We start from the raw sequence: 27746 nt of genomic DNA, 5'->3' as shown, positions 1-27746 counted from the left end.
CTACGAATGCCGAGACTTTATTAAAGCTTAAGGGCAGGAGAACAAAGCGCAGGCAGACCGCACACCTGCCCAGCAGACTTAGAGCCCCCTCAGACCCCTCTCCTCAGGGCTGACTGGAAGGCAGCGGCAGCCTCCCCGCGGCGCCCCGCTACCGACCGCCCTCTCCTCAACGCCCGCCCCTCAGAGCGGCGAGGCCCCGCCCCTGGCAGCGCCCTGCCACGCGCGCGCAGCTCCCGCCCTCAGGGGCCGCTCCCGCCCGCTGCGTTCCGGTCGGCGCCGGGGCGCGCGGCGGCGGTGCCCGGCCATGTCGGCGGACGGCGAGCTGGAGCTGTCGGACTTCGTGGCCCTGCATGGGGCCGCGCTCCGCGCTTCAAGGGTCCCGGCGCGCTACTGGGAGAGCCTGTGCCGCAAGCTGCGTGGCGAGGTGGGTGGCCGTGGGCCGTTGCGGGGCGGAACGGAACGGTGGTGAGGGAAGCCCCTGTGGCGGGAAGCGCCGCGCGGTGTTTCCCTCCAGAGGAGCTCCCCTCAGTGAGGGGACTCTTCTCCTCCCTTCCCCAGCTGGGTGGGAAGCAACCGTCCGACCCCCCGCGATGGTGAGGGGGGCGTGGGGAGCGGGCCCTCTTTCCCAGCCGGGGTGAAGAAGGGAGCCAAGAGGTTGCTTAGCAGGGGAGGGTGAGGAAAGCTTCGTGCTGTTTGTCTCGCCAAAGCACTGTAAAAGCGATTAGGTGTATTGTGCGTGTTTGATTTCATCTTATTGTTGTCAGCCTAAAGCTTGAAAGCGTTTCGAAGTCCTGGTAACTGGAGAGCTGGTACTGGAGAGAGGTGATGAATATGCCCTAAAGCCTTCAGCTCTTTTTGCTAAAAAGGAATTTAGAGAAGCAACAATAGTAACGCTAAAGTCAGGGCCCTGTTATATGTTAATGCGTTATGATTTGGGTTGGCTTTTACCTCTTTTTTTGTTTGGGTTTTTTTTCTGTCTTCTTCCTAGTTCTCTTCACTTCCACAGTGTTCTACATGTTCTCAGTCATGTATAACTGTGGCAGTCAGCTTCTCTTGCATATGCCCGAGTTACCTGTAGCTATTTGCTGGAAGTGTTTTTGGCTGGTTGGTTGTTCATTTATTCCTGATGCAATTAAAAGCTGTTCAGCTCTTTCAGAGAATTGGGTGGTGGTAGAAGAATGTCTGGCAATGTTTAAAGCAATAACAATGCAAGGACCACTTTACAAAGCATCTCAGAGTGGTGTTGCTGTGTGACTTTTGATCAGGCTGAATTTTGGGCAAGTTGTAAGCCTTTGTAAAATCACCATTTATAAATGCAATGACATAAATTTGGTATCATTGCCCTTTGTGAGCCTTCTTGAGTTCCTCTGTTGTTCCGGCCCAGGCAGATGCAGACTATCCTTTTGCAGGGCCTAGGTGTGTTTCAGCTGAAGCTGACAGCAGGAGTCTCTGGACCTGGACCTGAACTGAAGGGAGTGTAGGAGCAAAGGCACACTCCAGGATGGAGAATCCCTTTTTGCTCATGTTTTTAGTAACCATTCACTTGCTTTCTGGAGCTTTGTGATGAGAAAGGGAAGAGAAGTGAAGTGGAGAAAAGGCATCATTGTGGACAGAGAGCTTGTAAAGGCACAAGCTGAATTTAGATAATTTTTGTTGTTGTTTTGCCTATACACAGCCAGCCTCGGTGGTAAGGAAAGCTGTCTTGGATTTGCTGCAATAAAGGAACAAGGAACTGAGGTAGGAAAGAGACGTGACCCGAAATTAGTTGTCTGGAGACTTGAGAGTGCTCCAGGGAGTCTGAAGGAATCACCCTGGAGAAGGAAATATGAATGAGGTGAACTTTGAGTCCTGAGGAGAGAAGGAGATCTGATGGGAACATGTAGGTATGGGGTCAGAAGGGAACTTAGTGGTGGGGTGCTAGAGTGCATGATGAGCAGTGGAGAAACAAGTGAGATGGGATGAGAAGTTTGAACGGGAAGGATAGGACAGTCAGGAAGGAGAGGGGGCTGTAGTTTAACACCCATGTACAAGTAAACTAGTATCTAATTACTGAAGTGCTGCTTTTCCCCACCTCGGCTTTGAAGTTGGGACAGGAGGGAAGCTTAGCAAGTCATGATATAATCTGAGTGTTTATAGCATATACAGTCAGGAAGGGTCTGAATATGTTCCTGCTGCTTTCTAACTGTTGTGTGTCTGGTACTGCTAACAAGAGGAATAGGTGTGTATTACAGAGAAAATAAATCTACATTAACTCAAGCATATGCCCAGTCATAAACTTCCTGTTATACCTCTCTCAACAAGCATACGTGCAAGTGACTTGGAGCAGGAAATACATACTGCTCTGCCTAAATAGGAAGGTATGAGAAGGATGTACTGGAACAGGATGAAATGTAAAGCTGGCAACTTTGGGTTTCCTTACAAGCTGTTGTATTGCCATATTGCCAGTATTATGAAGCTGGAGGTAGCTGGCAAACTTCGGAATTGTGCTGTGATGTGACGTGGGCTTAAGAGTTGTGTCCTGTGGCTGAAATTCTTGCATGTTACCAATTTTTTGGGGGGTGTGTGAAATTTAGAGGTAAGACAATAGAGTGAGTGTAGACCCATGGTCCTCATCTTTTTACAGAGGCTAAGGTGGCAAAAGGTAGGATGAAGAAAGCATATGCCCTAACTAAGGTGGCAGGCTGCTCCTTCTGTTTGTTTCATTTTGCTTGTAGTGGTGGCTTAGTGTTCTCTTTTGTACTGTTTCAGTGTGTGGGGAGAGATAATAATTTCAGTGTGCTTAGGCAGATAAATTAGGCTGCTGATGGTGCTTGTCTCTACTGTTGCAGCTTCTGGGTTTTATCCAGAAGTGCAAAAGGATATGAAGACGAGGATGTCCAGGGAAAATTGCTGTGAGAAGTGCCGTGGACTAGGATGAGCCCTTGAGAAGGTAGAGACAGAGCTGCAGTACCTTACTTAGAACTGGACCATGTGGAGGAGCAGCAGTAAAGAAAACAAAGAAGGTGAAGGGAAAGTATGAAAATGTTTTGGGAGTCTAGGTAGTAAAGATTAACTGGAGGAGGGGGTATCAGTGCAACATGGAGCACAGGATGAGTTTCCTTGTTTCATGTGTGAAAGTAGGAAGGATTTTTCATTTGTTCTAACCTGTTACAAAGATTAAAACTCTCTAGTGTAGAACTTGGAAAGTTGGCATCCATAATACAGATAAAGATCTCTTACATCAATACTTCTAGAATCCAGCCCAGGCAGCTTTTTGCCAACACACACACATGCTTAAGACGAGTGAATGCATCCTCCCTCCTATGTGTAGGCTAGAGCCTATGAGATAAGTGGAGGTTTGGGCTTTTTTTTCATTTACTTTGAGATCTGCTGGAGCAGGTTTCCTTCTGAGACCATTATGTAACCATGAATTACATTGGATGGCTTGTTCAAAACATGATATATCTGCTAGATCAATAAACTTGCTTTTATTTATTTATTTTTGCATTTAGCATTCACGGTCTGCTGGGAGGTAAACTTCTCTGTTTCTGGCAGAAACTTAAAAAACAAAACATATGCATGTGTAATAATTTACTGTAAACCCTAAAATGTTTCTTATGTTACTGGAGAAGCCATGTGTAGTCTGGTTATAAGCCTGGGAAATACAGTGCTACATCTATTTTTTTTTTTCCTATTTCAGCCATATGCTAAGTTAAGTGGCAGCTTCTGTGTATTGTAGCAAGATTTTTTGTGGCCCTGTGATATCACTGGCAAAGGACTGCTTAAAGTTTAATCTCAGTTAGAAATAGAGGCTTTAAATGAATTACTAGAAGGAATGCAGCATGTTCAATACTACTAGACACTATTTTTCAGAGCAGAGGAGGGCAGCCTGTTGCTTAGAGGGTACCTGTGGCCTTCAGAGCAGTTTGCAATGTGCCTAAAAGAAAATTGCTGAAGGTGCTTGTGCATGTTAGTTGTCATGACATGTGCCTGCTTTGTTATCATGTTCTCTGGTTCATTAGGCTTGTTAGGTTGGAACTGCACCTGAATATGAAGAGGGAGTGATTTTGCCCAAGCATGTTTTGCCTGCAAATATTTTTGCCGCCAAATATGTTGCTACCCCTTTTGCTGTCTTCTAGAGATTATTACAATGGTGGAGCACCTTATGCAGGTTTGCCCTGTTCTACTTCAACCAGAGAGTTATACTTTCTGAATTGCTGATGTGATCTTACCCAGCTGTTTTTTGCTCAAGTAGCTTAAGATCCCTTTAATGGAGTTGCTGCATTAGTAGGTTTACAGTTTGACAGATCCTCGTGAAGAGAGGTGGGAAGAGAGGACAACAGTGTCAGCCACCCACTCAACAAGCTGTATGTTCATACTGCTGGCGAGGCACTTCTGCCAAATCAATCAGTTCACCACTGAATGGTTTGTGTTATCAATTATGAATTTAAAAAACAACAAAAACCTCACAAAAAGCCACAGATTAAGGTGGTCTTGAGCTGCTGTACCAAGAAGTGTAAGTTGTTTCAGATGAGGAATACATCTAATTCACTATTTCAAGGTTATAAATTCTTTAGGAGAGAGTTTTCATTAAGCATAACTATGCTGGAAAGGTATTAAAAGTGGATATCTTTTGCTAAATACAACTGCTGCAATCTCATACAGCTGATCCTATTGGAGGGAGAGACCAAAACTTTGGCTTGGGGAATTTGGAGCCCCTTCATTTTTAAGTCTTTGGTTGATATTTAATAAAACATAAAGCCAACAGCTTCCCACAGTGGTAGAACTTGATATTAACATTCATCATGGATGTTTGGTAAATGGGTGGAGCCTGTGGCAAGTGAAGGCTAATCTCCAAGTCAGCAGCTGGCTCACCTCATAGCCCTGCTCTTACAAACTCCTTAAGACAAAATGTCAAGTGTAGAAAGTATACATAGTGTCATACTGTTGGAAGTGTCAAGTGGACTCCAGTGAATTGTACTTGCAGTTTTAATTTTCTGATGACTGCAAGTCACTTAGCTGTGTTATCCTCTGCTGGCTAATGAGCTTGACGAGGACAGCTCTGATCCAACAGCAGGAACAGCAAAGCATCACTGCAGGGAGGAGTGGAGTGCGTGTTCCTTGGTATACTTTTTGCCTGCTGTGGCCTGGGATTAGCATTTGTGCAGTGAGCCAGATCAGGGAGCTGATCCAGCTGGGAGCTAACCAGGTGAAAATAAATTGTGATCACCACTGACAACCACGCAAGGAAGAACTCTTTTACCTGGAATCTGCCTGCAGTTACATGAATGACTTATGAATTTTACAGGCAACCAAGCAGAGGCTTAAAGAAACTTTAGTGGCTGCTGCAACAGCAAGAGGTTGTGATATTGCTTGTTACTGAGTAATGTTATCCTCTTCTAGCAGCACTGGAAAACTAGAAAGAAATTAGAATTACTGACTATTTTAATGCCTGCTAAAGTGGAGGATGTTAAGTCAGTTTCTGATTATTTTTTTAAGTAGGTGTATTTTTAATCTCCAGTGAGGTTTTTTGTGAGGTAATTTTCTTTACCCTGAGAAAAATATATATGTGGAGTTAGCCAACATATTGTTGGCATCTTCTTTTTCCACCCCCAGTCCAAAAGAAAATACCTTGCCTTTTTTTCCCTGGAGGGAATTTTAGGCATTTTTCCACTTAGATCTGATCTATGATACCATGCTGTGGTTTAAATTAAGATCTGAAGTAGGTGTTGTTTCCCCACTGCTTTCCTCCCTTGCTAGGTGTCTGTGGGCAGCTGTCTGCTTTGTCTAGGTGGCCTTGCTTTACAAAGGTGGAGTTGATTTCCTCACCCTTCTGTTGGGGCTTAGCAGAAATAATCATTCTGAAGGAACACCCACTTGAACAAATAAGAGCTTATTGCTGCCACCGGGATTTTACAGCTAATAAGTTGTCAATGACTAGAAGTAATGACTTCTAATAATGTGGTTTCGGAGGTTAGGTATCCCTGCACTTGGCATATTAAACCAGTAGCTAGAGGTCACCGTTCTAGGTCTTCCTCCCCTCCTGTTACTTTCTAGTGAGACTAGATTGAGGCAAATGGTTTGTCTGTGCCTTCCTGGTTCATTATCTAGTGTGTGAGTGACTTAGCAAAATAAATCCCTCTGAAAGGATTTAAGAAGTCTTCTGAGGCCTTACACATTTTTTTCTTCCTGAAAGCATATGTTTACTTTGAATTAACACAAGTTATCAGCAGTGTCTTGGTTCTGCAAAAGATGTGCAAGGCCAACATTTGGCAAGATTTTGGGCAGAAGGGAAACTTGTGTAGTGACCTACATAATTTGTGTAGGTTCTAGATGAGAAGGTGTTATGTCCGGAGGAAGCAAAGATGTAAACAAACCCCTTTCAGCACATTCATTAGTAGAGGTAAAGTGTATAGACCTTAACTTTCAGCAAAGCAAAGATGTAAACAAACCCCTTTCAGCACATTCATTAGTAGAGGTAAAGTGTATAGACCTTAACTTTCAGCAGTATAAGGAATCTCCCAGCTCATGCAGAGGTGAGTGAGCACGGGCAGTTCCTTTTATAGGGAAAGAAGAGTAGGGGGAACATGCTGAGATTTCTTAACTACTTCAGAACTTGGTTGGTAAAAGCTCTTTTTCCTCAGGCACCTTAATGTACTTTGGTTGTGGAGCCTGAGTAACACCTGGTTTTGCAGGTCTGAAATTGTTGATTTTAGCAAAGCTGAGCAAAGGTATTCTATTTTCAGCTTCTAAAATTCTTTGAGGATTTAAACTAATCCACAATCATCACTAGACCTACTGGTACCAAAGAAACCAACAAAACTTTTTGCCAATATTAACTGAAGAAACTTCCCAAACAACAACTCTGTTAAAATGTGAAAGAATAAATACTGTTGTTCACTTATCTCTCAAGTTAAAAATGCCAATTTTTAGCAGATTGCAGGCCAAAATTGTCTACAAGTGCCTTTTAAGTGTTGCATTATGTGTATCAGGGTACTGCCTCAACCAGCTGCTTGATATTTTGTACACTTTCCATCTCAGGTATTTGATGCTGGTGACTACTTCGGAATAATGCAAGTAGAAGAGGCAGATGAGGAGGAAGAAGGTGATGAAGAAATGGAAGAAGAACTAAAAAAGAAACCAAATCCTGGAAATGAGCCTTGTTTCAAAGTTATCGTAACAAATGAGAATGGGCTTCAGGCCTCTAATCCCAATAGGTGAGTAGTGATTTCAGAACTAGTGTTTAGTGTTCAGTGTTTGAGTAGTCTTAGTCCCTAAAATGATATAGACAGTTTGCTTTAAAACATGTTTTATCCTGCTCAGAAATCCTCTTTTCTTACTGTAATATATAGCTGCCTATTTGAGAAAAGTTGTGTGCTATGTTGTTTCTTTTTAAATCATGAAGATGCCTAGAAATTGGTTTTAGTAAGCTAAGAGAGAGAATAGAGAAAAGGCAACCTTGAAATTAATTCTGCAGAAATAAAACCTTGTATCTGTAAGCCCGTGTGCCCTGGGGAAAAAAAACCCTGAAGAAACAGTTGTGACCTTCGCAAATCTCAGGCTAAGGAGGTACTAAGCAGCTTCAAAGTAATGATACATGGACTACCAAATTTCCTCCAGTTGACTAAAATATAGTTTGAGTGTGATTGCATGCTATGCATGCATAATTGAATATATCAAGTTATTGTTGCCTTTCTTCAGGATCAGCTTATTTATTGTGAATATGAGGCTAGTGTGCAGCTATAAAACTAGAAAAGAGTTGCATAAGAAACTACTTGATGTTACAACACAGCTTTGTGTTCTTATTGATTTCAAACATAGAACAGGCTATTATTTGTCATATGTTAATAGATAGCAGTGAGATTATGTCATTTTTGCTGGAGATCTAAGGACAGTTCTGCTGAGTTCTATAAAACTTCTTTTGCCAGAACTTTCATAGTTCTTAGGGAAACATACAAAGTCTAAAAATCTGAATTTAGCCCCGATGAGTAAAAAAACAGCATAGAGCATAGGTATCTGCCTTTACGTGCCTGCTTTAACCTAAGTCATTGCCTTTCTAAGTCTGAGAATACACTTAAATTATAAAGTTCAAAACAGCTCCTATGATAATCTTGGGCTTCATTGCAGTGTTCAGATGCTTGTGAATTAGAAGCTGTATGCAAACATGCCTGTTCGCAAACATTTCCAAAGAGCTTGGCCTTAGCATTCTCTGGAGTTTTTAATTTTAGGATTACATGAGGTTTCTTCTGTATGTGGAATATGAGATACAATAATTGTTCAAGGATACTTGCTGTACATGACAGCTTTCTGAAATATGGGTGGTGGGGTGGTTTTGTTGCAGGAGGGTTCATTGTGTTTTTTGCTTGGTTGATTTTTGTTTTGTTTTGTAGCAAATAGAATTCAGATTTTTCTCTAACTTAGTTCACTAAGAGGATATAACCAAAATGTAGAGAACCCTTCTGGCTGAATGATTTTTTTGTAAAAATCGTACACCCTAAACAGGGGTTAAACTTGTCAAGGGAAGCTGTGCCAGTTGTTTGTGATTTTGTTTTGTGCTACAATGGTAATTCTTCTAAAACAATGCATTTTTTTCTACAAAGATAGGGGGGATACCCCAAAAAACCCAAGGAGGAACAATAAAAAGAATTAAAACGTAATCCTTCTTGTAATAGCAAATACAGGCTTTTGATCAGACCTCTGCACCTAGTTTTACAGATGATGGTAAATGTAACAGAGCTCATGGCTAACAAGGCCCTCAAATACTTTGGCAAAATAATGTATTGTTTTCCCTCTTCAGGCAAGAATATCAGCTTGATGCAGTGGACTTGATCAAAAGGGAAGAAACTTGTGTTCCCACCCTTTAAAGGGAACTATATTTACAAACTTGGGTGCCTTGTTCTGTGTTTGCTCCTCATGTTCAGGGAAATACTAAGTCAGGGGTCCTCAAACTACGGCCCACGGCCCCCCAGGGTCCTCAATCCGGCCCCTGGTATTTACAGACACACACACCCCCGCTGCCGGGGGTTGCGGGGGGGAAACCAAGCAGCCACAGATGACTGCCTGCCACTTCATCCGCGCGCTGGCCCCCTGTTTAAAAAGTTTGAGGACCCCTGTACTAAGTAATGTAAAATAAATGTTCCAGAACAAAACCGAAGTGCGAGTTACTGCTGGGAAGTTGTTCCAAACCTGTGATGTTGCAGTGTGTGCTCTGGGAGTGATTTTGAGAGTAAGAGAAGACCTAGTTATCAAACAATCTGCAAGGAAATAATAGCTCTTATTCACAGAACGTTTGGCTACATACATGGAAAAAAACCCAAACAAACAAACCCAATGGTTATAATGTTACCACAATTCTCTTTAAGCATTTTCCTCATTGACCACGCCTGGACATACAGAGTTGAACATGCCCGCCAGCAGCTGCTTCACGTACCGGGCTTACTGCACAGAATGACAAATCTCATGGGAATCGACTTTCATGGAGAAATCCCAGATGAGGGAAGCATTGAGCAAGTGTTGCAGGAAATGTGGAAATATAATCAGACCTACCAGCTTTCTCAAGGGGTAAGTCTCTAAAGCCTGATTAGGATGCTAAAAAGTTCTGAGAATCCTGAGTGAAGATGTTCCAGTATATGGCTAATAACAAAGATATATTTTCAGTTAAAAAAAGGTCCTTTACATCCTTTATTTCAGAATAAACATCTGCTTGGAAGGAGAGCAGATGCCATGTAGGGCTAAAATGCATGGTAGCTTGCTACCAGCTTTCTGATGAGAACTTTGAGGTTCTTACAGAGAAAGGAAGAGTATCTGCTGCTAAAGAAGGGGGCTAGAAGGGCAAGATCTGCTTGTATGTTAAATGGATTTTTTCTCCTCAAACTTTCTCATAGTGAAGGCAAGAACCTCTTGTGAATCAATTGTCTCACATAAAAATGTCTCAGGTGTGCTTGCAGTTTTTCTCAAGCACTTGTATAGAGTGCTTTACATACCAGGGATATACCTACACTGTCAAATAACTTCCTGGTCTGTATTTGACAACTGGTTGTCTGTACTGTGTAAATGTTAGTTCACCCTCAGGTGAGAACCAACTAGCTTCAAGATGGAGCCTAAGTGTTTCTAGGCATAGATTACTCCAAGGGCTGCTACTTTTAAGTAGTGTCGATAAGAGACCGTACCAGGCTTGGTCCCACTGCCCTGCTTAGTCCTTCAGCACTGTACTGGCATGTCTTGAGCCTTCAAACACCCTCAAGTGCATACATGCCATTTCTGAGGGAATACAACCCTCAGGGTGCAGTTAAAAACCCTTTTGTAGGGTCTGAAATGTAGCTCCTAGGCTACTGTGAGACTTGTGGATTAAAGAGAACAGTGAATTTGTTGGGCTAAGCCCTGTACAGAACAGGCAGGGCTGACCCTGGGCAGTGTGAGCATGACCAGTCTGAACCGATTAGCTCAGGAACTCGAGGTTGTTCTCTGGAGTGGTTGTCTTTATCAATTAAGATATCAGCTTTGCTCACAGTAGTATCAGGCCTGAAAAAATCCCTGAGAAAAGGATTTGTTATGACTGTTTTGTTTTTCTGTAAATAAAAGGAATATCTGCATATTTTCTCTCAGTCTTTCAATCCTGTGTCTTTGTTCCCCATCTTGTTTTCATGAATGGCTTGTGAGTCAGGTGGAATTATCTGTGTTACCACTTAAAAAGTGATTTCCTAGAAGACAATTAATTCAGCCTGTAGTTGAACTTGTCTTATATTTCTGGCACTGGGCTGCTTGAATATCTTAAGTTTAATCTCTGTGCTCCATTTCTGCTTCTGTAAAAAGGCAACAATAGTGCTACCAACCAATTTAAAGTTTATTCATTCATCCAGGATTTTATCATGACAAGTGTTGCAGGAAGGGATGTTTTGATGATGTAACACTTACAGCCAGCTGTTGTTGCAGGAGGGAGTTCTGCTCTCCTTCCCTTGTAAGCTGTAAACTTGAAACTCCTTTTAGCAAAGTGATTCTGATAGAAACTGAAGGAAAGTTAATCCTACCAGACAGCCTTCTGCTGGTTTGGCGCCCTGAACCTAGCTAGTTTGGTGTAGGGGAAGCTGGTCTTCTAGGCAGTAGCATAAGAAAGATGATGGGACTGTGCAGTTGACATAGCAACAGGCTGTTCCCAGCAGTGGCTGGATGCTAGGCTGGCTTAGCCTCAGAGTTGCAGGGGTGAGAGTGTTACTGTCTGCCTAGCACCTGCTCACAATCTTGGCTAGAGTAGGAAACAGAGAAATCGTGCAGTGGGCGCTGCCAGCACCTTCTGTCTTGCGGTGCTTTTCTAGCAATTGCTATGTGCAGGATGTCTCGCTCTTCTTAATCGCGCAGACTGCAGAGGAGAAGGTTCCTGTCTGGTACATTATGGATGAATTTGGATCACGCATTCAGCATTCAGATCAGCCTAGTTTTGCAACAGCACCTCTGTTCTACCTGCCACAGCAAATGGCTTACACTGTTCTCTGGCCTTTGAGAGACCTTGAAACTGGTGGTAAGTGTGCCAAGTATTTTTAATTTGTTTTCTTATGCTTGCAATAAAAGACAGGGCATATTCTTACAAGTCATTGAGCACTTTGCAGTAAAACAAATATTTCAAGACCAAAATGATTGCATATTTGTAATGCTATCAAATGTAAAAGATCTCTGCTGGATATTTCCATAATTTATGTGACATAGAGGCCTTTATCAGTCAAAAAATATTGTTAATGTTTTATTGACAGAGATCTTATATCTTGAATCACTGTCTCGGAGAGCAGAAAATTTCCTTCAAAGTCTGTTTGCAGCTTTGAGTCAGAAATTAAAGTACTGGCAGTTGGGAAATGCCAGGCCAAAGATTTATTCCTGTCATCTTGGTTGGGGGCCCCCATCATGTGGATGAGAAATGGCTTCAGACTAATTTTTGCATCCTAAATAATACCCTTCTTAATGTAGTTTTTAAATTTAATTTTACATTTAAATAATGAACACTATAGTATTAACTTTTCAACTTTTATTTGTGTGATATGCCATGAGGAAGATTTGCAGTGGAGAATGAAGGGCAATTCCTAAAGGTTCTCTTTGTTTTGCTGCAGATGAAGTGACTCGTGATTATGCTCATGGGGAAACAGATCGCTTGATCAGGAAGTGTGTCTTGTTACCGTGGGTACCTGCTGAAGTGCTGGATGTCAACTGTTTTACACCAGAGCCATCAGATGAGCATTACCAGGTATAATTTTAACAAGTTAATCTCATATTTTATCTCTTTTAAGAGGAGGCAGTATCTAAAAAAAACATTGCGGGAGTTCTGACTTTGCTTTTTAGGCTTAAAGATTGATTTAGAGTACAGATATTAAATAAAGAAAAATTTTTGAAGAAAGCATGGTGAGACAAGAAATGTCCTACATACAATGTTTAACTGTTTAAAAACTGAAGCGTGAGTTCTAATGTGTTACTGCAGTAATTTTTACAAGCATGCTACAAGGTACTTCTTATAAGGTACCCATCTTCCAGTTAGATATTTGATACATGTCTAATAGGCTTACCAATCTGATGTATTATTGTAGCACTTCTGGTCAGTCTTGAATTACAGAAAGATTTATTTTATTATTTTAGGAGTGGCTGTATTTTTCAGCCTGTTACTCATTTCATGTCATGGATTAGAACCATTGCATATTGGAGCAGAGACATCTTTAATTTGATGGCACTGTTACAAAGTGCTCATCTGTTTTGCTCTCCTTTCTACTAATGCTTGTGGTATTTTAAGGATGTGAAATTACCATTGTTTGAAATCCTCTTTTCATGAACTAAGTCTTCATGAGATTCCTTTTTAAGAAAAACGAAGAAACCTGATGCCTATGAGGATGATGACTGGCCACTAACTGTTCAAAGTGCGGCTTCTAAAGAAAAATTTATACCCCATCTACCTGTTTCTTATGATAGAGGATAGGCAAAAGATGCTGGATCCAGCTTGTTAACAGTATCTAGTCAGAAATGAAGTTAACCTGCTTCTGCCAAATGAGAGTACACTCAAAATAGCTAAGCTGTTTTGTAACTGAAGTCAGATTGCCTGGTTGGGATTTTGTGGTTTTGGAAGAGAGGCGTACTTTGCATTCACAGATGAGGAACAACAGTGTACCCATAGTTCCACGTCATACAGGTGTTCTCTTGGCAAAAGTGCCTGGGTCTCAGATAAGGCAATTTTTTGCATGTGTTCTCTGGTTTGGGATGGTCAGGTCAAGTTTAAAGAGCTGTGTTTGGCAAATGAGCAAACAGCATACTCCTTTACTGCCGCACCTTAAAAACATCTTCTCAAATTATCCTTTTTTACCTTTATTGTGTGTCTGCCACTCGGCTATTGAGAAGACATGACAGGAAGACAGTGATGCTAGAACCAACCAACAGACCTTTCTTTTACTTCAGAATGTCTAGCTGTAGATTAAAGTCTTAACTGGTGACAGACCCGTGAAAAATAGCTTAGGGCCTTGCAGATCCTTGAACACCAGAAGTGAGATGGCTATAAAGAGATATCATGTTGCTGATGCCAATTGCCGTTTTCACATAAGCAGAGCTACCTGTGCAAAAAAGTACAGACAACTTCAGAGGTCTGTTCACAGCATTAATATGTGAGCCAGCAGTTAAGCTGGGAAATTCAATTGTGTGAAAATGTTTCTAAATGTTTATGCAAGTCATACAGTTTCAAAATTGCTTGCTGCTATTGCTGTACAATTTCTGCTTTACTACTGTGTGAAAATAATCACTTCTTAAATGGGCTGTGTTGTTTGTTTTTACTGTAGCTAAGGATGTTGTATTTCTTATTCTAATTTTCCTTTAAATAAACCTGAAGGCTTCAGTGTTCTATTTAAAAGAATCACAGAGTTGTTACAGCAACATTGTGGCTCAACACTTACCTGCTCTTTGCTCTGTTACCCAATTCTAGTCTTCAACGCAGACCACAGAGGCTGTAACTGAAATGGTACATGCGTAATGGTTGGGCAGTGGTTGCAGAAACCAGTGTCAGGGGAGGTGGCCTTTAATGAAATGTCTGGGATGGAAGAAGCATCTGTTGAGGGGGCTAGAGTAGTTGCTGTTCCGCAACAGCTCCCTGCACTTGAGTCGCTGAAAAGACAGTAATGAATCCTCTGGTATGTTCTGAGAACTGTAGGCTTCTCTTAAGAGTACAGGCTCTCTTCCTATTGTCAGGTGATTGTGGAATTATTTTGTATTTGTACTGTCCAGTCTGTTTTAGAAAGTGATGTCTGAGATCTTTGATTATGGTTTTGTTTATGCTTTCCGGTTATGTATGATTGTATTCCCTATAACAGCCTTAAAGGTAAAGAGGTATGTCCATGGCTGCACGGACACTTTACCACTGCTGCTTATGAGGACAGCCTCCAGCAGCTGGAACTCGGGGTGCTCTTGCAAAACAGCAACTACATCAGTTTCTCAAGATGTACTCCTCCCATCCTAGAATTTCTGTGAGCTACTTCCTGTGACAGGGTATCAGCAATGATCCCAATATGCGTTTCCTTTTATCAGTCAGAGGTGTTGTAAAAGATGGAGTGTGATTTTTCAAGAATGTTTACTACTGAAGACTGCAAAAAGCCTTTTGTTCATTTTTGCAGGAGCAGAATTAGGTTCCAGCCTCCTATAATTACTATTTTTTTTAGTTATTTGTAATAAAACACTATGGCTAAATGGTCAGGTTTCTGTTTTTTGGGGGAAGATAGTAACTTCATCTTTCACTGCATATGATCATCTATAACTTGATACTTTGTTTAATGCTTAGGAGAAACAGGAGTTTCTCAGGGTGTGTTGATAAGCCCTGGTCTTGAAGCAGATTTCTTGTTCCTTTTTTACTAATGGCCTCTTACCTCTGATTCCCTTCTGCCTCTGCTCGTCCTGATTGGTTTTTTCTGAGCAGCATATTACACAGCACTATATTTATTAGAATGTATTTGGTGGAATTCGCCTGCGCTGAAGGCAATGGATCAATAAGATGTTCAGTTGGACTGTCATTTTTACTGTGACTACAAATGCACCTTTATATATGTATTTAAATACTTACGTAGAGAAAGGAATTGTAGAAAACCACCTGTAAAGGTTTACAATTCAAGAAAATTTCAATAGGCTATTGCTAATAAAACACTTGGATGAACATCAAATCATACAGAATGTTTTACCTGTAGCTTATTCTTAAAGCTTATGTTGGTTTTCAGTCACTTCTTTTAGTAACCTGATTGTGCACACTTCAAAATTCAGCTTGGTCTAAGCTGCTGTTCATATCTGCTGAATATTGTGGACATTGACCTGAGGCTGCTAATTTATTCTGCCTAGTATTAACTTTCTGTGTGTTTTTCTGTTTTGTTTTGGTTTTTAGGCTATTTTAGCAGAAAACAAGGAAAAACTACCTATAGCAATAAACCCACCAGTTTTTGACAAAGGCAAAGTTTTCAAGTACGTATCTGCAAACACAATGCTTTCTTACCAATATTAAATATAATAATTGGAGTGTGCTGAGGCTGAACAGCTTTTTCCAGCTTTGAACAACAGGCAAGCTGAAGGTGTGTTTATACGTAGCGACTTGCTTAAGATGCTGACTTACTAGTTGTTCTTGTTGGATTCTTCAGAGTAAATGGATTGTCACTTACAGAATGTCTAAAAATATACATTAGATCATTGGTTTTTTTAAGTAAGTGCCACCTTCTGGGTGAAAGGAAAGTTACAACATTATGCAACTCTTAACCATGGAATATAGCTAAAGTATGTAAGAAAGACTAAAGACTTCTCTTCTACATTATAGCATGCATGTCCATAGGGGTACATGTGCTTCTCTGAGCTGTGTGAATATAACAGACTATTCCCCTTCAGTTGAGATTGCCACACAGGAATCTTGTCAAAACCTGGGATGTTTTAAACTGGGTACGTGCCTTACAACAAAGATGGGAGTGTATGGTGTGAAAGTATTTCAGAAGAAAGCTGGAAGAATGTTGCAAAGCTAAAGGATTTTTGTGAGCAAAAGCAGTTGCACTGCATGGCTAGACTGCCTTATTACTAGTTTTATTCCAGAAAAGCATAGCATTACATAGCATGTGCTGCGAGTTGCACTCCAGGGTGTTTGTAGTCTGACACTGGAATCCCAAGCTCTTGCTTGCAACGTTTTGCTTAAGGGTTGAGGTTTGACTAAAACATGTTTGGTAGGTATACTCACACCCCAGCTTCTTGTGTTGAGGGGATTTGTTATTCTTTTGATGAACTTTACTTGAGAAGAATTACTGAAAATCAAAGTCACTTTGATTTGAGAGACATTTGTTAACTTGTTCAGTGATAGTCTTATATTTCATTGAGTTGTTTAAATCTCTGGTTACTAGACTGAGAATAAGCAAAAGCTTACTCATCTAGTGTACTTGCCTCTATTTCAGATAAGGGAGGCAAAGGTAGCTCTGTTCTCATAGAGATGAAAAGAAACTGAGGATCTTGGGAAATGTTGACTTATTTTTCACTGCTACCTCTTTATTTCGCATCTCGTATTTCAGGTGAATGGCATTCGCATCAGGGAAGGAATGGGGGAGACATGCCAAATCCTTCCTGTTCTCCTTCTAAGGAATGTCATCAACACTTTGTCCATGTACTCCTAAAGGTTCTCTTCTTTATCCAGTTTCTGTCTGGAGTGGAGAAAGGAGAGCAACTTGGCCTCCACAGGAGGCCAGAAGGTCCTCCTTGCATTCTAAATTTTATCTGCTAAAGTTCCTCCAGGAGCAGGGTAGCATCTCAGAGTCCAGATGACCTAGTGGGAGCTACAGTCTTCCAGTGCTCTTGGCCCCTTTCAAAGCTTGAATGGTTTTAAGGCTGCCACCATGGATGGACAGATGGGAATGTGTGAAGCTGGGTAGATGTGTGTGGCTTGTTAATGTGCAAGCTCTGCCTTGTGTATTGCCGCTGTGTAGGGGATTTGGAAGATGTTAAATGCATGCAGTTATGAAGTTTAGAACCTGGGACAAGTTCTTAGTCATCTTGTTTCCAAGTAAAGCTAAGACAGAGAATGGGAAAATGAAATAAATGTTTAACCTGAATCCTGAAAAGCAAGGGAGCAAGTAACATGTAGTTTAATATAGCAAAATTACAGGTTCAAGTAGATCTTGTAGCATTAATAGTAACTGCTGCCCTAGGGAGATTGTTCTATCCAGCTGTGCTGATTGCTGGCTTGAAAAAAAGGTGGATTAAAAGAACTAAATGTTTCAAAGACAAAATTCATATGGAAAGTCCTTCCAGTTTGTGTTGGGCTTGATCATCACTTTTGATCTTCTCTTTTTTGATTCTCTTCAGCTACATCAGTAATTTTGTAGAGATGCCTGAAGAGCTGTGACAAGATGACAACTCTTTGTTTTGATCAGAGCTTGTCAGCTCTGTGCTTTGGGAGTTGATTCTCATAACTGCTTCTTAGCTTTAAATGCTTTATATAAATTAAGTAACATTTAACATGTTTTATCTTATTTGCACAATTCCACCAAATAATAACTTCTTTAATCCCAGACTTTGTAGCATCTCTACCAGGACTTCTGTATGACAAGGAGGGAAAAAAATCATTCAGGAGTTATGGTCAGCTGGCTTCATTAGTTCACTGTGTCATTCATATCGGAGTGAAAGGTCCAAAATAGGTCTGCTAATACCACAGTACTGCAGTGTAGAGGTTCTGTCATCTGTCAAACCCAGAATGGGACTTGGCACATTTTTTTTTATCTGTCTGTATTTTTATGTCTATATGTGGATGTTTGTTATCAGAGCAGACATTGTAACGTGTACCAACTTAGTTAACTAAAAACAAGGGAATACCAGAGAAGACCTGTTAGTTAGGTTTGGATCCAGCTACACAGGACTAGTGTCTTTGCGGGATGATAACTTATGTTGTAGGGTCTGTTTGTAAGGGGCTGATCATGAGCAACTTAAATTCTAGTATTTCTTACGTTGCATGTGTTCTTGCATGCATGTTTGTGTGGGGATGTTGGATGCTTCAAGACTTCCTTTTATCTTTCCCTTTTATCTTCAGGTCACTGCTTTGATTCACTTTTGCTTCAGCAAGGACTAAAAGTTGCTCCACACCAGTGGATATTTAGGTAGCTTGTATATGAAATGGGTTTGATGGAACCTTGTACTGGATCCAGTACATCAAATTTGGTATTGTGCTTTCCCCTAGTGTGCAGACTTAGAAGAAGAAGCCACGTATTGTAGAAAGAAATGCTAGTGGGGCTGTATAAAGATACTAACTTTGCTCTGTTGCAACAGTGGGGAAATATTGGTGACTTGAACAGGGGTGCCAGGCTGACTCTCTTCATCTACAATGAAATGAAGTCAACTCTCTTAATCTTGGGCTCCAGCATAAACAGTATAACCATTGTAGTATGTCACACATTGAGCTATGCAAAACATCTTACGTACATTTCTTTTTAAATAATGTATTTCCCCCTGTGACTGGGCTGGTTTTACAGTTCATTTCAGAGAAGTCTGTCTCAGGGGAATGTATCTTCCAATTCGTTAGTAGCAGAGGAGGAGAGGAAACTTACACAGTTGATAAGAATAGGTCAGGAGAGGAGGAAGAATGTAGTGGTTTCTCATGGGAAAAACGAGCAGTTGCTTAGTCTGTTCAATGTTCCCTTATTATGAGAACTATTTCCTATGTCAGTCTGTCTTCTTGAGTCATCATGCTGAATTCTGAATGACCTCACTTTAACTGTAAAAACACCAAAATGATGTATATTGCTATCTGCTTATTTTAGCATGTCAGATAGTGAAGTTGTTGGGTTTATTTGAAGGAGGTATTTAGTAAGATATGCAACATCTTGCCTTATTCTTAGTTATGTTTTGTAATGCGTATCAGGTTTGGGTTGCGTTTTGATGTGTTTTTTTAATGGGGCTGGGAGAGGATTTATATTAAACTTCAGTTGTGTGTACTTCCTGCGCATACTTCCATATGTTTTGATTATTTAGAAATTTCTGTGTGTGAAGTTCTGAACAAATGAAAATAGTTTTCTGAGGCTGCTAGATTAAACTGTCAAGTTTTCCTATTAATTCTCGTTGATGACAGCAGTTTGATTTTTAGAGCTCTTCCTGCAATGAAGGCATTTATAAGGTCTCTCTCATGCAGGGGCTTTTCATGTAGAATAGTGATTTCATGTTGGTGCTTCTCTGTCAGGGACTTAGTCGTTGTCTTCTGAATTGCCATTTTTGTGAAGTTGTAGGAGCTAAAGTATCTTTGAGATATCTGCCTCAAAGTACAGGGGTTTTTAATCTGTCCCACTTCAATTTAAAGTGTTTGTATAGATTGAGATTGTCACAGAAAGTGTGTATTGGTAAAGCATAATTCTTGTAGAAAGCTAAGCTTAAAACTTTTCTCTGTTCCAACACAAGTTAATCAGTTTCAGAAACCAAACTGACATTTTTCTTCATATGCCTTTTTTTCTAGAGTTTTCACAGACATTCAGCAAGTCCTCAACAACCTGACACATCCCCGGTTTGTATTCACAGACAACGAGGGAGAAGCAGACATCCTCTACAACTTCTCACACTTCAAAGATTATAGGTTGCAATTGTTCCTCTGATAATACCATTTAGGTTTTTGCTATAAAAGCTGTGCTCCCAAAGGCCTCCCAAGCTTCCTTCTTCACCCAACAACTTCTCTGTTTTGTAGAAAGCTAAGTGAGGAAAGGCCTGAGGTAATGCTGAACCAGTTCCCGTGTGAGAACCTCCTGACTGTCAAAGACTGCCTGGCATCCATTTCTAGACGAGCTGGAGGACCAGATGGGCCAAGATGGTTGCCTCGTACTTTTAACCTTCAAACAGAATTGCCTCAGTTCATCAGCTACTTTCAGCAACGTGACAGAAGGTAGCTTGTGTATCCCCTTCTGTGCTTTTTGTGCTTTCTTGATCCCACTTCCTTCAAATAGCAGTAAGCCTACATTTTGGGCTTAGCAGCTGTATACTGCCATCAGTTTGCTCTTCCTGCATTTATGTTCAAGTGAATTTTACCTGGAAACTGTGAGCTTAAGCAATGCATTTTGAAACGCAGAAACTTCACCATGATTTGAATACAGATTTGTGTTGCTTTTTGTCTAGTCAAGATGTTAGGTCTTGTATTTAACAAATATTCAAAGGATCGAAATGTGTTTACAACAAATGTAGGGTTTTTTTCTCCAGGGGACCAGTAGCCGTTGTTCTTGCTCTTAAGCCAGAGTGGAAAATGTTTATAGGATTGTGTACTGGGTACTTGGGTTCCATAAGGCTGTGAAAGTAAAACAGCTTTAGTGTTAGCCTAAAGCAGTTGTGGAGCTTTAGGGTTTTAAATAGCATGCTCTTTCTGCTGCTGCAGCTGCCTTGGAGTGGATGAAAACTAAGATTTTCTTTTAGTAAGAGAGAGAAAGAGATCATTAGGTACTGCTAATGGAATAAGCTCTTATGCCTACCATGGAGTGTTCTGGTTGAAAGATTGCTGCTTTGGTAATGCTTGCTTATGGTGCCACCTGCCAGGTGTTTAATTTGGCCGTTCTTTGCTCTAAGTATTCTGTTATTGACTGGCTTGACCAGGAGAGAGTATTCCTTACATGTATCCCTAGTGTATGATGTTTTGATTCCTTTTTAATTTCAAGGATTGACAGTGATTGCAATGTGTATATAGGGAATGGGAAGGAGGGGATAGGAATTTTCAAATTAACAAACAAAACAGACCTCTGAAGTTAACACCACTAACTTTAGCTCAGTTTATGCTATTTATCATGAAGCTCAAGAAATTTCTTAGGATGCTTTAATAGATTGAGGAAAGGATGACATCAGGTGTTACCCTGCCCTTACTCAGAAAGACACATTGAAAGACCAGCATGTTGCCTGTTTTCTTCAAGGATATTTCAAAGAATTTTCCCCTTGAGGTACCTAGCTACTAGAGGGTGAGAAAGTGGTGGTGTGCTTTTGTTTTCTTGCAGTTTGAACTGTTGAAATATTACGTGATTTCTTCCCAAAGAGCTGAGTTATGGTGTCATTTAATGTGAATGATTTGGAGATGTAATTAGGGAATCAACTTGGAAAACTGCAGATTGCACTGTGACCTGTGCGTGTTCATGGTGATGCTGTGCTGTTGATGGGGAGTTTTTCCCCTTTTGAAGGAGGGGGATGCAGAAGAAGGAAATAAACAGTGAAAGCATGCTGGGCCTGAACTGAAAAGATCATTGAAAGCTACCAGTGCCTTTTCTCTCCGTTATGCCTAAGGCCTGTTGCTCCCAGTTGTCAGTTAAAACTCCTTAGTTCTTGCACCGTAGCCCATGGCTTTATAAAGTATTTATTCAGGGGAGTACCTAAATCAGTTCAAGTGAATGTTCAGACAGATGAATGAGGTGGATACTTACAGGTTTTGGCTCTTCTCTGTCTCCCTCCCTCCCTCTCTCTCTTCCCCCAGAGGAGAAGACAATCACTGGATATGCAAACCATGGAACTTGGCCAGGAGCCTGGATACCCACATCACCAACAGTCTTAACAATATCATCAGGCATAGGGAAAGCAGCCCAAAGGTTAGAGTGCATGGTTTTGAATGTGATTTAAAGGCAACAGCTGAAAAAAATGCTTCATAGGAGGAGTCTAAAAATGCAAAGAAGGAAATTTATCTTCCACAAAATTCATATGCTGGCCATAAGCACACTGTTTCAGTCAATTCAGAATTGATTCAGATTCAAATTGGTCAGCTTCATTTGTTGCAGTGATGAACTTGGAGCCTGCTGTTTTCTTGTTTAAAAAATAAAACTTGCCCTGACAGTAATGAATACTCCAGTGTGGTGATGCTGTAACGCTAATCCTCAGACTGGCAGATGAACACACATTAGGTATAGTTAGTGTTGTTCATAAATTCTGGTATATTATTGCTTCTGTCCTGTGGTGGTTCATTATTGCTGATCCACAGCTCTACTCAGTGGCACAAAGTACCGCCTTTGCCAACAACAGGTGAATCGTGGAGCTTTTTATAGGGAGCGATACACAGTCATACCTCACAGTGTCACTTTAGCTTTATTTCTCTTGGTTTGCGGACTATGTGTATTTTCTGGAATGCAGAAATGCACAAAGAATTGCTTCACATTTCTAGTTTAAAACAAGCTCACCAAAACAGAAATAAAATTCTGTGATTTTTTTTTTTTTGTACAATTAAGCACATTTTGGCTTCCCACTTTACCCCACCCTGATGTCAAAGAGTTTGATAAAAGGTACCTATTTGCGTAACAACATTGTGCATTGGTACACATTTCTAAAAGAAATCCTGAAGTGCATATAAGGATACCTTAAATCATTGAGATCCAGTGACACTTTGTTTTCATTTCAGTTTAATTATATTTACTGTGTTTTTGTTTTGTTGTAGGTAGTGTGCAAATATATTGAGAACCCAGTTTTGTTTCACCGAGAAGATGTGGGGATGGTTAAATTTGATATCCGTTATGTTGTATTGCTGCGGTCTGTGAAACCACTCAAACTGTATATCTATGATGTATTCTGGCTGCGCTTTTCAAATCGGTAATTATGTTCCCCTCACTAATGTAGAGGGGCTTAGAATTAAAACTGATACTTTGGAAACTAAGGCATTGTTTTATTCCTTTAGGGCATTTTCACTTGACGATTTGGATGACTATGAGAAGCATTTCACAGTCATGAATTACGCTCCCGGTATCACATTAAAACAGGTAAGCAAACAGTCCAAAACACTCCCTTGCCTTTCTACTGTTAGAAAATCTTCTAGTGCCTCCTTTGTGACTGTTGCCAAATAACCTGTTCCACTTAAACGAGCAGTCAGGGTGTTGAAAGTACCCAAAGTCCTAAGCAAATATTTTCCTCTTCCCCCCCCCCACACACCAGTCATCAGTGATTATATAAGGTAATACAAACCTACATCCTGAATATAACCCAAATTGATAGAGAGCAGTAAAAGAATTATTAAAATGGGAATTAAACATTGTCAAAGGCTTTAGTGTGATCTTCTATAACGAGGAATACTGTAACAAGGAAGATATTCAGGAGCTGTCTAATTCCCTAGTTCTCTACCTGGATTTGCATGAATGGCAAGAAATACTTGATACTCTATTTTCTTGTCATGTTTGCTCAGTCATTCCCAACCAAAATGGTCTTTGATGTTGCTAAACTGTTTTAGGTACACTGTGAAGAATTTATTCCTCTGTTTGAAAAACAGTATCCTGAATATCCTTGGACAACAGTACAAGTAAGTCAGTTCATCTTTCTTGTGTAAATGTTCATGGATCTGTTTTTTTACTCAACAAACAAGCTTTTCCAGAAGTGTTGGGTGGTTTGGGTTTTTCTCATGAGACATACTTCATGTGTATCAGTTCCACAAATGATATCAGATGTTAACCTTTACTTTAGAAGCATTGCTTAACTTAGCATAATTGCCCCCCAAAACACTTTGTTGTTAGCATTTGAGAATTTTATTTCATGATTACACTATGAGAATTCTTTATATTGGACTTACTAATAAAGCCAGTCCTGACTACCATCAGGATCCTGCGATCAGGATCTTTTTTGCTTGCAAATTCTTTTTTGCAGGTTGCCAACAATCTAAGTGCATGGTTGTGAAGATTTAGTACTTCATGCAAAAGGCAGGGAAGTCCAGAATATAAAGCGTGCTGATCACTACAGATGTTGCTCACTGTTGTCTCTGAGATACTAAGTTAGAACCCCTGTTAATTAAATTAATTCTTGCCTTTGAGACTGCACTGCAGAATTTCCAGCTGCTGGCACAACTTCTCTGTGTTAGTAAGCTGGCTAGAGCCCTGTGCCCTGGTCATCACATTAATGGCTTTTTCACAAGAAAACAGATGGTTCCCTAATAATAGGGCATCTTTTATCTGGGACGAGGAAGCTCTAAGTACTGTAGTTCCATAAAATATGCAGGAAGGCAGATGAGTGCCTTCTCATTGATCTTTGTCTGTAATTCATGCTTGAAAGAAGAAGCTGAATGTGAAGGGATGGTTCAGAAACATGCACAAAACTGAGTGGTTTGGTTGCATAATTGCATATTTATCAGGAGCTAAAAGATGCAGAATAAACAGTAGCTGAGCATTTATATGAGCATATGCTTTCGAAAATTAATAAATTGCCCAGCTGTGGGCTGACTTCCATAAATTAATTTACATCAGTTTTAAGTAGACCCTCATACCCAATCAATGATGCTCAGGTATGACAGGTTTTGCAGCATTATGTTTAAAATAGTCTGGAAGAGACTACAAGGAAGAGAGATGTCAGATACATACTGTAGGTTACCTAAAGTGGTACTGTGTGCAGAATAGGAAGTACTACACCATCTTTTTATTTTAGAAGGAATGGTTCACTGTAGTATAACTCAGTGCAAAAATTCGCACCTGTATGTTCTTTCTGTTTTATTTCACTTTCACGTTGGGTATCTGACTGTTGCTCAAAATACCAATGTAGTATGTTAAAATCTCAATGTCCCCATGACCATTTTTACAGGGGTGTAAGTAGGTAGAAGATTTTTCATTGCAGAACAAAACAAAACTAATACAATTTAATAGGCAGGAAAAAGGTAGAACTTCACAGCTGTACTGCTGGTCTTCACAGCACTCCTGGGCTTTCTTCTTCCCCTCCTCTACACATAAGTGCAGTACTGTACATAATGCCTGAGAAAGAGGGTTAATGCTAATATTAAATTCCCTGTTTTCAGGATTTCTGTGATACTGACTTGCTCCCCAGAAAAGGCCATGGATATTATTTCCAGGTGCTCAGCACTTTCTCTGTATTGTCTTTAGGTCTAAATGCCATTTTGAAGCTAATACTGTGCACAATTATAATTTGTTGGCTAGGGTAACTTACGCAAACTCTTTAAAAAGCTGTGTGAATGAAGTGATTAAAAATGTTTGTTGCTTCTATTTATGAGTTATTGGAACCTCACTTCTCATTCGGATACCTTTTTCTGTTATTAGGCAAATATTTTTAAGGCATTTGCTGAACTGTTCCAAGTTGCTTCAGCTAAACCTGCACCTCTTGGCATCTGTGATTATCCATCGTCAAGAGCAATATATGCTGTTGACTTGATGCTTAAATGGGACACCAGCAGAGATGGTGAGAAGCTCGTTTCTTGGAATATTGAATTCTTTATATTTGTGGACCCTTTCAGAAATTTATTTCTTCTGTCTGAACTCTTACTGTTTTTTCAAGCAATGTAAATTGTGTGTTCTGTGCCTCCTACTGACATCAAAGTATATCTGTAGTTGCAGATCTGCGGGGTTAGCATCCACCATGCTGGTTAACAGGAGTGATGGGGGAGCTGTTAACTGTACTTGGCTGAGTCCTTGCTTCCCTTGTGCCCCTGCTACTGCTGTTCTCTGGGGTTTTTTTTAAACAAAAAAGCACCAAACAAACCACCACATATACACACACACACACAAAAAAAAAAAGAAACCAACCTCAACTGTACAGCAGTGTAGTTACTCTGACAGCAGCGAGTTTTCTTTCCTATTTGTGGTGAGAGAATGTCTGAAATACCTGTCTCTATGAAAACCTTAGTGACATCTTACTATCTGTGGCTTCCAGGCGTGGACCCGGTGTCTTCAATGCACAGTTACTTATTAAAGCATGGAAGGGACCACCTTCACCATTTCAGTGCTGTTGATGTCCTCGGGACCATCACACAGTTGTTGCCAGGTCCCTGCAAGACCATGTATCTGAAGCTGCTTCATGTTAGTGCTACAGCATGGCTGCCTGGACCTTTCTTCCAGCCAGTTGTGGAGGGACTGGTAGCAAAATTCACTAAATAGGGTGAATTCTTTTATTACCTCACCAGGAGGCTCAACAATGTCCTTGTACAAAAGTGTACAAGACACGCGTCTTTTGTAGGTAGAAAAGCAGCAGAGGTGCCAACACAGAAAGGAGTGCCAGGGGAGTATTAAACAGAACAGTGTGTACTTTTTTCTTTGACGTTGCCCCTGGGATACAGGAAAAATTAATTGCTTATGCCCAGGTTTGTCAGAAGAGTAATTAGGTGTTGTATGTTGGGTGGGTGCCCCTAGCCCACTGCTGCAGTAGTTGATTCTGTAAATATTGAATCACTTTCATGGAGGGAGATGCTTGAGAAACAGGAGGTAGAGAATTGAGTCTTTGCTGTTCCAATCAGGTGGAGCAGGGGATTGAATCTGGGTCTGCTATGTCCAAGTCAAATGCTCTTTCACCTGTCCCAGAGCTGACTGAATAGGAAAGGCAAAGCAACTCGCTATTATTACTACCTTGAGGAAAACTATTGTAGTAAAAGGACCAAGCTCACATTACAGCCCTGGCTGAACACAAGCTGCGCACATCCCTAGCCTTTTGAAGATGGGGATGTGGGTGCCAAGGTCACAGATGTGATGCTGTAGGCAGCCTATGGATAAATAGGTTAGTTGTATCTGAGCAGAGCATAGTATGATTTACCTATGCATCAGAAGCTTGTACCCTCACTTACAATCTCAACACCAGACAGAAATAAAATACTTTGTTTTTTCTTTGCATAGCATGTATTTGTTTCTGAACTGTACTGATGAAGTTTTGAGAGAAAATGAAACTCCCTTACTTCAGGAGTGAGATGAAGTGGCAGGTGGGAGTGGCTGAATTGTGAAAGAACAGGACTGCTAGCACTGGGAAACTGGGAAGGTAGAAGTCTTTAAGAAAGGAAGGTTTGTACTGAAACATGAAAAGGGAAGCAGTTTTCTGAAAGATGTTTCAAACTGTCAAGTAAGACAGCTGTATCAAGGAGATCATCCTATTAGATTGCTGCAAATTCTCATTCTAAATAAAGCATTGGATTAGCACAATAATAGCAGAAACTGTTGGATAATTGTCCTTTGGATAATGATGGTAGAACAGACTTTCATCCCTCCAAAGGAACCCAAACACACTGAAATAACAACACCCTACCGGCTTGCCAGCTTGGGTCATAAAAGATGGCTTTTTCCAGTAGTTTTCTATAATCTCTGGCTTGAAGACAGGTCCTGATTCACGTTCTCTACAGAGCTTGTGTTGAGGCAATGTTTGTGTTCCCCTTTGCAGGGAAAAGAATTATGCAGCCTCAGATCCTGGAAGTGAACTTTAATCCTGACTGTGATAGAGCCTGCAAGTACCACCCTACCTTTTTTAATGATGTCTTCAGCACCCTATTTCTGGATGAAACAGAGAGCTGCCATGTGACGTGCATTGTCTAGCCACAGAAGGCTTGACTATTAATTTCCTTCCTAGATATGCTTAACAGCAAGATTTATATTTCAGTTCTATGAGCTGCTGATGCAACAATTTTCCTACACTGGTAACCCAGGAAGAAAAAAAAAATGTCAGAAGAATATGCATATACCATATACTGTATTGATGATTGTTTTGTCTACATTTTCCTTGTCTTGCTTAGCTCTATAAATCATGAGTTTGTGTTGACCAAATGTCTTGTTTATCGAATATGGGAGACCTCAAAACAGGACAGTAACTGGAGCAATTGACTTGTTTTTCAGGTAGCCTGATTGCTTGCTTGCTGGGAAACATTGCACAAGTTCCCTGTGTCAGCATTAAAACTATAATTTACTGAATCATGTTGGAGTTTGTACGTCTGTTTTGTCTGTCCCTCCTATGCAAAGATCTAAACTGGGAAACTAATACGGTATTTCAGTGCAATGAACTACTAGAGTAATGAGATTCAAGATTTGATGGCTCCTCATTTTTTCTTGTTTAGAAAAAGGCAAACAAAACCCACAGCATTT

At 40.6% G+C, this 27746-nt stretch overlaps 1 protein-coding gene across 2 annotated transcripts; it reads left to right on the top strand.

The window, feature by feature from the left end:
* The first annotated feature begins 238 nt into the window (after positions 1–238).
* On the top strand, positions 239–27578 carry TTLL12 (tubulin tyrosine ligase like 12). Of its 2 annotated transcripts, XM_037390456.1 has the most exons (15): positions 355–424; positions 1676–1737; positions 7021–7196; positions 9342–9540; positions 11335–11494; positions 12075–12208; positions 15359–15435; positions 19439–19555; positions 19664–19858; positions 21419–21530; positions 22367–22518; positions 22604–22685; positions 23150–23218; positions 24954–25092; positions 27052–27578. In XM_037390456.1, exons 3-15 carry the CDS (start codon positions 7051–7053, stop codon positions 27201–27203), a joined length of 1734 nt encoding a protein of 577 aa, XP_037246353.1. In that variant the 5' UTR covers positions 355–424; positions 1676–1737; positions 7021–7050; the 3' UTR covers positions 27204–27578. The 2 variants fall into 2 exon arrangements, with proteins under 2 accessions (XP_037246352.1, XP_037246353.1); XM_037390455.1 differs by lacking the exon at positions 1676–1737 and having other exon boundaries at positions 239–424.
* Positions 27579–27746: the final 168 nt, after the last annotated feature.

The sequence above is a fragment of the Falco rusticolus genome, chromosome 5 (genome assembly GCF_015220075.1).
Source record: "Falco rusticolus isolate bFalRus1 chromosome 5, bFalRus1.pri, whole genome shotgun sequence".
In the NCBI taxonomy this organism is placed as follows: Eukaryota; Metazoa; Chordata; class Aves; order Falconiformes; family Falconidae; genus Falco; species Falco rusticolus.
This window is presented reverse-complemented; position numbering and strand designations above follow the sequence as displayed.